We start from the raw sequence: 12,246 nt of genomic DNA, 5'->3' as shown, positions 1-12,246 counted from the left end.
GAAGGAAGGGAGGAAGGAAAGAAGGGAAGGAATGAAGGAAGGACAGATGGAAGGAAGGACAGACGGAAGGAAGGAAGGGAGGAAAGAAGGAACAGTCAAAACAGACGGGGTCAATTTGACCCGGGAGGACGACACGAAGGTTAATTAATTCGCATCATAGCGCTACGATTCACCACACGTTGAAGACACAATCCGTCAGCTTCAAACCGATATCATACAGAATGAGACAAAGACTATGTCTGTAATCACTCCCTATTTACTACATAGTGCTCTAAATTTACCCTCAACCATGTTATTTAAGTGTCTGAATGCAGAGTGAGTAAATATCTCCAATATATATAGAGACAAAAAAATCAAAACACAATGAAACAAATCGTCACAGCTGATGATGACGATACTAAATTATGACAGTTAGTTAGTGTCTGAAATCTAAAGTCACTTTTTTCTACAACTGAAAATCAAAATTCATCAATAATATATAATAGCTGTAACTTGCATATTATTTAAAACACAGTTTAAATATGGCCTCTAAAAAAAAAGTCAGTCAGATTGAGACCGAAAATGTCCAAAAACAATAGTTGTTGACGTATTTCTGTTTTGATCCAAAATGGCAAAAAAAAAACATTTGTTGAATCCAGTTTCTCAATTGTGAGAATTTGCAGCTTTTCTCAGTTTTATATCTTTGTAAAGTGAATATATTTGGTTTTATTTTAATGTTCTGAAAGTGTCATTTGGGCTTTGAGAAGAAGAAAATCTAAACTCATCAATAATATATAATAGCTATAACTTGCAAACTATTTAAAACACTTAAGCATGGCCTCTTACTCTTTAATGTGGTCATTTTATTTTTAAAGCCACACTAACAGCTGAAAGACATTAAGTGAAACCTGACAGTTAGAAGATGATAATTGAGAGTAAAGAGTCCGCCGTCACAAAGAAACCATTAAAAACAAAAGATTTAAACCACGCTGCCAACAACACACCATGATAAACCGACAGCGTTTAGAAAAGGTCCGTTCATGGCTTCACTTAGAAACAGCAGGGTTTGATTCAAATGACACACAACCTCGGACTTAAACCTCGTCGCCCCTGTTACTAAAATGTGGAATGAGGTCATCGCCACTCGTTCCTGACTGAATCTATTAAGGAAAGTATTTAGCGACTTGACCCCGCGGACCTGCTGCATTTTTTGTCCCTGGCAGTTCCAGGTCTGCATAAAGCCCCCCCTCTTCCCCCTCCTCCTCCTTCGCCCCCCCTACATAAAAGAGGTGGAGCACGCCTTCCTTCGCCGTCACCCCTTCATCTTTTAACTGACTTCTGGAGGTCAGGAATTTGAAGTGGAAGGCAGCTCGGGGAGGGTTCGCCGTGCAGAGGAAAGAGTGTTTCCTCTTACACCCATATTGTTTTTAGAGGCCTCCGTCATGAGGTCATCTGTGTCGGGTGTGAAAGTCAAACTGAAACTTGAATTATCCAAACTTTCATGTGTGTAAATGATCTGACCCTAACCCCTGCAGCTATTACACATAATTTGTTCCAGTTTTTCAAAAAGACGATGAAAACATTAAAAAGTGTGTTTTATGAACACAAGTGTGACACAGTGTTCGGTTGCAGCTGTGGGAGGTAAATAGCGGCTCGTGGGCCAAATCTGGGCCTCTAACATTAGGTCCCTGAAGAAAGCTGAACTTCTCACTTTCATTGTTTACATTAATAGTCATTTTTTACCAATTTTGTAGTAATATAAGTTGCTTTAATTCTGTTGTTCCTCACTTACTAATGAGGAAACAGATATTAGCTGTTGGATACAATTCCTTAAAGACACAGTTTAGTCTATTAATTATATTATTAAAGTAATTAATAGCAATAAAAAACACAAAATATTGGCCGATCTGCCCCCTGCCTTTGGAACTCTCTCCCACCAGACATTTGCACTTCGGACTCTGTTTCCACCTTTAAATCCCGCCTGAAAACGCACCTATTCAGAGTGGCATACTCTGTCTCACACTAACTATGCAATCACGTTCTTCTTTATTTGTTGCACTGATGCACTTTATAGTCACATTCATATTTATTTCTTTATCTTTGCACTAAATGTTACCTGATTTATATTGTTTGATGTACTGTTGTCGTGTTTTATGTGCCTTGTAAGGTGTCCTTGAGTGCTTTGAAAGGCGCCTTTAAATATAATGCATTATTATTATTATTATAAATAATAATAATACACTTTATTTCTATAGCATCTTTCAAAACCGAAGTTACAAGGTGCTTCACGCAAAGCAATATTAACAGAATAACATAATCAAGCATAAATAGATGAAACATTAAACAATAAATAAAACAACAAGGAGCAGCAGTTATATAATATTATATTATATTATAAAAAATGCCTGTCTGACACTGAGTGGGAGTTTGTTCCACAGCGTTGGGGCAACAACAGTAAGAGTTTGGTTTCCTTTGGTCTTAAATCTGGACCTTGAAACCTGTAACAACAACTTGATTTTTCTTTTTTTTTTTTAGATCTGAGGGATCTTGGTGCGTAATAGAGTGTGAGAAGTTCAGAGATGTAAATAGAGCCAGACCATGTATGGATCTGAAAGTTATTGGTAAAATTTTGAATTGGATTGTAATGGATAAGGAGCCAGTGACTAATACTACTGAGTAATACAGTGACCACACCACCACCACTCACCATCGAACAATGATTTAAAAATCAGGCCCATAGTTGAGTCTAATTGCTGACCCCTAGTGTGATTACGAGTGGTGGATTATCATTAAAAATGTAGTTATACCATGACGTTAGTAATACCAGTAATGCAAATATAAATGATTGTCATTACTGATTCATCTGTCAGTTATTTACTCAATTAACTGAATTAGTAGTTTGGTTTTTAAAAGTCAGAAAATGGTGAAAAATAAGCCAATAATGCAACTTAAAAATCGTTTCTATTCTCCAGATCAATAGAGCTCCTTCACCTCCTCATAGAAAGCGTCTTTACGTTCATCACAGTGTCCTGGTTCAAAATAAAGGCCGAACTCTCCAGGCTCTTGTCTGACTTGGCAGCCCAATATCAGGATGTAAACAAACTCTTCATCTTATCATCATGACAGAGCAGATGAACAAATGAGTAATGTCGGAGGGTTCGTGCCATCTTCTGAATCATCACTTCCTGTTTCTAGAAAAATATCTCAAATGACGTCGGTTAAACTGGTAATTAATGGACATGCAAACATAGCCTTGTACTTTGCACTTTACTTCTTAAACTGGCCTTTAAATGACTAATCTCTTAAGCAACATATTCCATGCTTTTTTTTACTTAGTTGCATCAAATGTCGTGCAAAAGTAATGATGAATTTCTGCTTTAATGCAACAAAAGGTGGACAATATTTTTAACCTTTTTGGACTCCAGGTGACAATATTTTGATTTAAACAGTCCACAACACAATAATGCTCAATATAGTATCATATAAGACCCTAGATATATTCATATTTAAGAAGCTGCAACGGTAGAATTTTAGCATTGTTTTCCTTTGATGGTAACTTTAGTCCTGATTCCTACTAGACCCCAGCAGTTTTTTTACCCTCTCAGTGCTGTGTTGAACCTTCATTACAGAAAAGAGGATGTCTCTAGTTGGCAAATAACCAAATGGGGAACTCCTGATACCTCAGCAGACAGTTAAACCGCCTCATGATTGCAAAACCACAATAATCTCAGTCTGATGGCGTCTTTGAGTAAAACTCTCAAACCTCAGCTGGTTGTTACATTATTTAATATGCACAAGTAGTGAACTCCAACCAACATCGGATGCAAAAATGAACTCAAGAACAAGTCAAAGCATTAAGGATAGTCAGTGTCAGCTTGAGAGGAGAAGCTCTATCTCTCTCTCTCTCTCTCTCTCTCTCTCTCTCTCTCTCTCTCTCTCTCTCTTAACCCAAAGCTCTCAGATCTCAACCAGACCTTCAAAAGCACTTTTCATCAACATGTGATCGTGTTTGTTCTTAAGGAGGTCCGACCTGTGCTAATGCGCCCGCTAACAGATCCCCCCGCTGTGACTCTGTGAGAGACGAGTTTAAGCTGCAGGATTTTGTTGATCTTAATCAGATGTCTTTACTCTCATTGGCCACTTGTTGCATTGTGTTCTCTATCGGTGCCTTTTATCAAAGGTAATTTGCTTAAAGGGGTTTTTCGGGATTAGATTGAACCGAAGCCATCTGGCACTACATCTGTATGTATATATCTGACCTTATTGGATATATATTTAACACTTTAACACCAATTAGATTAGTACATTGACAGGGCGTGTAAGTATTAGTAAAGTCAATTAATTGATTAAAGTCATTTTTAAAGCAAAAAATGCCAAATATTAAATAGTCACAGCTTCTTAAATGTGACAATTTGCAGTTTTTCAGACATCGGATGACGTCATCTTGGCAATTTTCCACTAATTTCTGATGTTTAATAGAGTAAACAGTTCATAGACTAAGCACAAAATAAGCAACACATTAATATATAGTGAGAATAATTGTTAGTTGCAGCCCTTTAATGACTTTATTCCAGCATTTGGTTTATATTAAAGATTCTCCAGAAGTCCTACAGCTTCTGGATTATCAAGAACATTTGAACATTTCTCATTAGTCTCAAAGTCCAATTTATAGTGATTTGGTTTCCAATTTTACAGTTGTTGTGTCTAAATCTGCAACAATTGGTCGATTATTCTCTTAATTGCCAACCGTTTAATCAATCTGCAATGATTTTGATAATAAATTAGTCATTTTTGGGTCATTTTTTAAAGCAGAAAATGTCTAAATTAGCTGTTTTCAGCTTCTTAAATATGTAAATGTTCTGCTTTCTTCTTCTTCTATCACAGCAAACTGAATATATTTGGGTTGTGGACAAAATAAGACATTTAAAGAAGTCATATTAAGCTTTGAGAAACAGTGATTTGACATTTTTCACCATTTTCTGACATTTTTTAAACCAAAATACAAATTAATTAATTGAGAAAATAATCTATGAATTCATTAATATTGAAAATAATCATTAGTTGCAGCCTAATTAGTGTAAAACATTTTAATATTGTACCTTTTTAACTAAATTGATCTGTAGGTGAAGATGTTTATGTGATGGATTAATTAAGGAAATGCAGGGTTTTTTTTTTTTTTTTGCCGAGTCGTCGTACCTCCAGCGTATCTACCTCGGTGCTTTTTGGCTAACGTTGGTAATGTTATTTTGAAAGTTTGGTAATCCTTTAATCTGGCCCCAAGAATTACAGAGAGGTGGTGATGTCAGGAGAGAAAAGAGCAGTGGCCGATCCGTCATGGGAATTTACAGTTGGGTTGGTGCGTGGAATCTTAATCGGGGGGCGGCATTGTTCGGGGCAGGTCCTGCGTGGGGGGCAGACAGGGCTTGCATGTTGGGAAAGGCGGAGGGAGCTGATGGAGGGGGGGGGGGGCATTTGGGGGGCGGGGAGGGGGCAGAAGGGCAGCAGAGCAGGAGCTGCAGGGGTGGGAACAGGTTTTTCTTTTTTGCGAATGCTACTGTTGCTGCGTTTGTTGTTGTGACAGCTCGACTCACATGAGGAGAGGAAGACAGGAAGTCCCCCGATGCACCGCAGATAGTTAACCTGCCTCTCTGTGCTCAGGTCCCAGGTCTGATTTCAGGCAGCTCAGCAGATCATTTAAGGGTTTAAACACATCTGATGTTCTCTAAAGCTTTATATTTAGTGAAAGAATATGCTTGCATAATTGTTCTTCCATCACTGGTGCAGTTTTTTTAGTCTGCAGCCTTGTAAGCATCTCTATGAGGCTGAATTAAGGCACAGAGGTGCTTTGAGCTAAATAATAATAATAGTATTTATATAATAAACTTTATTTCTATAGCACCTTGATGTCAAAGGACTATTAGAAAGTAAATTATTTAGGTGAAAATTGTGGGAAAATGTGTGTGATTAAAAGTTTGAAGAGCTCCAGTGACCGCTTTACTTGTCATAAAGGGCCTGAATGAAAGCTTAGAGTGTTCCCTTTAAAATGATACCAAACACACATATTATTTAATATTGACAAATATCCCGAAGATGAGCCTAAACCAAGATATGCACCAGCGTCTAAAATGCATTTTTTCTAAGGGGGAGGTTAACTTCAACAGCTGATAACTGGATCCTTTAAAAAATTATACCTAACCTTAGAAAATGAAGTTAAGACAAATGTTTTGGGAAGTTTCGTCACTATTTTCAATCATTTAGAGCTGCTTTCAATATCAAAATAATCTGAATTATGTTTCCTTTGCCTCCTTGAGTGGTACCAACATCTGGTCCCACAGACTGTTAATGTTACACATCTGTAAACCTACACTGATATGAAGGCAGGAGGAAGGAATCTAAGAGTCTAGATGTTACTAATCCTGCAGGTGGATGATGCAAAAACTCAGTTGAATCTTTCTGGTGGAGACGGCCGAGGAGGAAGTGGTGAAAGATTCATATTTAAAGAACAGCATCCAGACTCTGATTGGGTGAAAGAGTCAAAGCGGAAAGATCATTGGTTGCATGTAGGAAACTCTAACAGCTTTAAAAAAGAAGAAGAGACAGAGAAGATGAAAGGAAACTGTAGAAGTATCTTAGTGGATGCTTCATTTATAGAATAACACCTTATTTTAAAGCATTAACAGGTCGATTTAATAGTCTATCAATACAATATCAACACAGTTCTGGTCGTTTTTAGTTCATTTTAAGTCATTTGGACTATAAATAAACACTCATTTAGTCTCTAGGCTGTTTTTCTTTTTACACTTCAGTATGTTTAAAACCATTTTTAACTGATCTTGTGTTTCTTTGTGTGTTTGTGAAGCCAGTGGATGTGCTGAGAGAAACACACCCAACATGGAAGAAAGGAGAAGAGGAGGAGGAGAAGAAGAAGGAGAAGACATAGAGGAAGTGTTCACGGTGGAGCTGCACAGAGGGCCTCACGGACTCGGCCTGGCGCTCGTAGACGGGATGGTACGATGACGTCTTTTCTACATCATGCATCCACTCCTTCATCTCTTCTTCTTCTCTCCTTTAACCTTTGTGTCGTCCTCCCGGGTCATATTGACCCTGTCTGTTTTGACTGTTCCTTCCTTCCTTCCTTCCTTCCTTCCTTCCTTCCTTCCTTCCTTCCTTCCTTCCTTCCTTCCTTCCTTCCTTCCTTCCTTCCTTCTTTCTGTCTGTCCTTCCTCCCTCCCTCCTTCTCTCTTTCTTTCCTTCCTCTCTCTTTCCTCCCTTCCTCCATCCCCCTTTCTTCCTTCCTTCTTTCCTTCCTTCCTTCTTTCCTCCGTCCTTCCTTCCTTTCCTTCTTCCCTTCCTTTCCTCCTTTCCTCCCTCCTTCTCTCTTTCTTTCCTCCCCCTTCCTTCTTTCCTTCCTTACTCCTTTCCTTCCTTCTTCCTCCCTTCCTTCCTTCTGTCCTTCCTTTCCTTCCTTCTTCTTTCCTCCTTTCCTTCCTTCCTTCTTCCTGCCTTCCTTCCTTGACTCGAGGACAACAGGAGGATTAAAACTCGGACTTAATCAAAGAAAAGAGACAAACTACAGTTTTTGTTTCTCGTAGCGTTGAAAAAAGAATTTGAAAGACTGAATCTTATCTGGATTGTTTTAAGCGTTTCACTCGCACCATTTAATCCGGACAAGTAGCACAAAAAAAAAAAAAAAACTCTTGTGTAGCTGCTCGGATCTCTCAGATGTTAAAGAGTAATCAGATCAGACTGTTGTAAACTGCGGGGATTTCAACTCCGCACACAACTCCGCATCTAATCACACAAAACGTTCTTACCGACAGACGAGAGGTTCTTTCAGTCCGATCGTACGTTAAATCCAAACTGGGATATTTTTAGAAGAGAGGTTTACAAAGTAAGAGGCGAGCTCCAAGTTCAGAGGAAGCTCAGTGAATGGAAGTGAAAACATATTACTTTAATTATTACATTAATTATCAAAAGGAGATTATACAGAGTAGCTTACATGTGTTTTCACAGAGTTAGAAACTAATAAAAACCTTCAGACAGACTTTTTAAATGTATTTAATGTAGTCCGAAGTTTGTCAAACAGTAAAATCAAACATCTTGGCTCAATTATTGAGTCTTTCTTGGATCAAATAACATGATAATGATCACACAGGTATCCAGGAAGTGAATGAAACTAAGCAGGTTAACAGAGGAGAGGAGACATTTATATCTATTTTTATATCAAGAAGTCGACTACAACAGCTTAATGAGACAGTTTACAGTTAAAACAATCATTGTACCGCACAATATACTCAGATATTTGTGGATTTTTTATCGTATTCGTGGAATTATAAAACTTCTACATGATTGTAAAAGGACGATTCATCGTTTTTAAGCATTTTTAAAGCTACTTGCAGATTCTCAAATTCTCAGATGTTGTAGAAAACTGCCTTAAATCCTTCTGAAGCTCAAACAAAGCACATAAATACACTTGTTAGGTTGTTATAAGAATTAATATATTGTACAACATGGAGATTACAGGAGTCTCTTAGCATTGTTTTTTATTAGTTTTAAGAAGCTACACAAATGAAGCTCTCATCCACTGAACAATCATCACATCATCTGATGAGTTTAAACCAGGCGGGGAGTTCCGGTCCTCTGAAATGATGCCAACACGGAAGTAACTTAAAACTGCATTCTATCAAAAGGCCACCAGGGGGCGACCGTTTTGGTGTCAAAAGGACTTCCGTCTCTATACAAGTCAATGGAGAATTCACCAACTTCTCACTTGATTTCTAACCTCAGTAAACGTTTTCAAAATGTGTTTATGGTCTCAATCGCTAGTTTAAAGCCTTCTTCAATGCAGTATGATGTTCATTTGGGACATTTTGGCCTCCCTGATTTTATATTTGACGATAAAGCAGGGTATGCATTAGGGCGTGGCTCCATCGTGATTGACAGGTTGATTGGTTCACAGGTTCAGGAGGGCGCCTCATGCTCTTCCTGATGCCCATATAAGTAGAATCCGTGTTTTTATTTTACCCAGCATGCACCTGAAATTTTCAAGATGGCGCTGCTCAGATCCGATACTATTCGCTTCTAAGCAGCAGTCCACAAACCAATGGGTGACGTCACGGATGTTATGTCCATTTTATATACAGTCTATGGTTTAAACCTATAACATTCTTTAAACATAATCCTGTGACAACATAAACAATAAAAACTCATCACAAGACTCTGAACTTGTTCTCCTTTTTTTTCTCTTATTCTTTAGATGACGCCGTTGAGAATGAGCGGGATTTACGTGAAGTCGGTGGTGCCCAACTCGCCCGCCGCTCAGTGTCAGAAGCTGAAAATGGGCGATCGCATCCTGGCGGTTAACGGCATCAGCCTGGTCGGCATGGAGTACATCATGTGAGTATAAATACGGCCAAAATACTAAAAGATTTGACAACTGCAGTGACGTTTTACTGTCACTGTGAGCATATTTATTCAGGTTTTATCTGCACTTCATTGGCTCCCAGTAGCTTTTCAAATAGATTTTAAGCTTCTTTTACTTGTTTTTAAAGCTCTAAATGGTTTTTGGGGACTGCGTTTTTAAATACACACAAGAAAATAGGTAGTGCAGCTTTCTTTAAAGGTGCAGTGTGTAGAATTTAGTGGCATCTAGTGGAAACAGACTTAGCAGAAATGGGATATTATATTCATAAGTATGTTTTAATTAGTGTTTAATCACCTGAAACTAAGAAAAGTCGTGTTTTAGTTACCTTCGAATGAGCCTTTTATATCTACTTAGGGAGCGGGTCCCCTTCTGTAGAGGCTGCCATGTTTCTACAGTGGCCCAAAATGGACAAACCAACCTAAGCCTTTCGCGTTTTTGCAAGTTTCAAAGCGACTGCATGTTCCCCCAAATCCTTTGAAGAAGAAGGAGGATGAGGGGAAGGGTATTTAGATGTTCAATTTAACCACTAGATGCCACTGAATCCTACACACTGCACCTTTAATATGCTCCAAATTTATGGAAAACGTATGGATTAATTGTATTTTTATTTTTCCTCTGTAAAGCACTTTGAGCTTCGCCTCTTCTATAAAAAAAAAGCTCTATGAATAACGTTTATTCATTAAGAAATGTGTCCAGGTATTAGCCTGATCCCGTCTAATCATCACCGCATACTAACATCTTTTCTATCTGTGTTTTCACGCAGCGGGAGAGAACTGATCCGGACGTCAGGAGACTCGCTCAAACTGCTGGTGGCCAAAATCGACCCGAAAGCGAGCAGCTCGGTTACCACTAAATGCTGAAAGGGAGGACGGAGCCGCTGGATGGACAATAACAAAAAATAAAAAATATATAAAAAGTGCAATTGGGAAAACGCTGGAGGAGACGTTTGGCTTGTACAGTGACGTTCATCCTTTTCTTTTCTTGCTGTTTTATCCAAAGTCAGTATTTCTCACAGGATGGAGAAAAACAACAACACACAGACTTCCTTCTTCTTCTTCTTCTTCTTCTTCTTCTTCTTCTTCTTCTTCTTCTTCTTCTTCTTCTTCTTCTTCTTCTTCTTCTTCTTCTTCTTCTTCTTCTTCTTCTTCTTCTTCTTCTTCTCTCCAAGACTCACTGTGGAGGTAAAAGTTCAGCGTAAAAAGAGCGTCGAGACAATCATCCGGGACTCTTTTTTTTTTTTGTGTGTCATCTCAAAACCAAAAAAGGAAAAAAAGAAGAAAAAAACAAAAAGAGAGACAGACTGCGGAGCGTTTTTCTTATTTCTAGCAGACAGGTGGTCGAGCTCGATCTGCTGCCACAGACTTGAGCTTTTTTCCCTTCTTCTTCTTCTTCTTCTTCTTCTTCTTCTTCTTCTTCTTCTTCTTCTTCTTCTTCTTCTTCTTCTTCTTCTTCTTCTTCTTCTTCTTCTCCTTCTTCTTCTTCTTCACGCTCATAAACGTCGGGTGTGGTGGCGGTGAGGAAAATAACCGTCTGGTGTCTGCGACAGTTTTTGCAGCCGCTGCTCAACATCTATTTGGACGTCTTTGGGAGTTTTTTTTTTTTTTCCTTCTCTCTCCGTCTGAAGAGAGCCGCCGGGCCGAGCTGCGACACGTCTGGGATAAATCTCAGAGTCACATTCAAATTATGGCTTTTATGGCTGTTTTTTAATCACTGTGAAAACACTATTTTATTCTGCACTGCAGCGTCCTCCATCTTTCTTTTCCCCCCGTCAGTTTAATGTGTTTGTTAATATTCTGTCCACTTTTACATTTATTTAAAGGAACATTCCCAAAATAAGGAAAATCCACCTGATGTATCTCATTATAACTCAAAAGGGGGGAAATTAGAGGCTGGATTTAAGACACAATATGATTTAAGTTGTGTTGTTTTTATTGTGGCCTTCATCATCATCATCATCATCATCATCATCACATTGTGTGTTTTCCACCTTTTTAATCACATGAAACTTAACAGAGCTGCAACTATGAAGAGATTAATAGATGGACAGGACATTAAACAGTCTTTATTTTGATAGATTATTCACTTTTAGTCGCTTTTTTAAAGCAAAAATGCCGAAAATGTTCCCCAATGTGATAATTTGATGCTTTTCTTTGTCGTCCATGACAGTAAACTGAATATATTTGGGGTTTTTGGACAAAACAAGACGTCTTCTATGACTCTGGGGAAATTATAACGAGCATTTTTCACAATTATATTCACATTATAAGTAAAATGAATTAAGGAAATAACTGGCAGATTAATTGATAATGAAAAGAAACGTTAGAAACAGCCCTAAAATCCAAGATAAATAAGATATAATGGATCATTCAGGGAATTTTTTTCTCAAAACCTGAATACAATCTTACTTTAAATGTTAGAAAAACTTATAAACACAACATATTTCTGTAAATATACAGCATATTGAGAGAAAAGTGGGATTTTACTCCAAATAAATATCTTTGTATTCAATATTGAAAATTAAAATAATACTCAGTTACAGCCTTGAAGTACAACAGTAACACTAAAGTAACAGGTAAAATATAACATAAACAAGTTGAAGGATTATACACTCTTAAAATAAAACATTAAAAAAAACTCGAAATGCCAAAAATATGAAAATAAAACATTAAAAATGCAGAAAAATCGTAAGAAATCTAATGATTAAATTATTTTCTTTGACCTTTGATTCTGGGAAATTATAACTAGGAAATAAATGGCAGGTTAATTGATGAATAAGTGAAATTGATTGTAAGTTTCAGCCTCTAAAATACGACAGCAAACCAAGTGACCATTATTAATATTAT

The 12,246-nt window shown here is 37.7% G+C and overlaps 1 protein-coding gene across 1 annotated transcript in view; it reads left to right on the top strand.

Annotated features, from left to right (window-relative positions):
• The window catches only part of radil2a (Ras association and DIL domains 2a), a 38,750-nt gene extending 28,319 nt beyond the window's left edge, over positions 1-10,431 (top strand). Inside the window, exons 14-16 of the mRNA XM_062438632.1 lie at positions 6,839-6,987; positions 9,236-9,375; positions 10,167-10,431. Coding sequence (XP_062294616.1) covers positions 6,839-6,987; positions 9,236-9,375; positions 10,167-10,263 — 386 coding nt within the window. The 3' untranslated portion in view covers positions 10,264-10,431. The remainder of the gene's footprint in view (positions 1-6,838; positions 6,988-9,235; positions 9,376-10,166) is intronic.
• The last annotated feature ends 1,815 nt before the right edge of the window (positions 10,432-12,246 follow it).

This window comes from Scomber scombrus, chromosome 18 (genome assembly GCF_963691925.1).
Source record: "Scomber scombrus chromosome 18, fScoSco1.1, whole genome shotgun sequence".
NCBI lineage: Eukaryota > Metazoa > Chordata > Actinopteri > Scombriformes > Scombridae > Scomber > Scomber scombrus.
The sequence above is the reverse complement of the archived record's forward strand: the minus strand, read 5'-3'. Positions and strand labels throughout refer to the sequence as shown.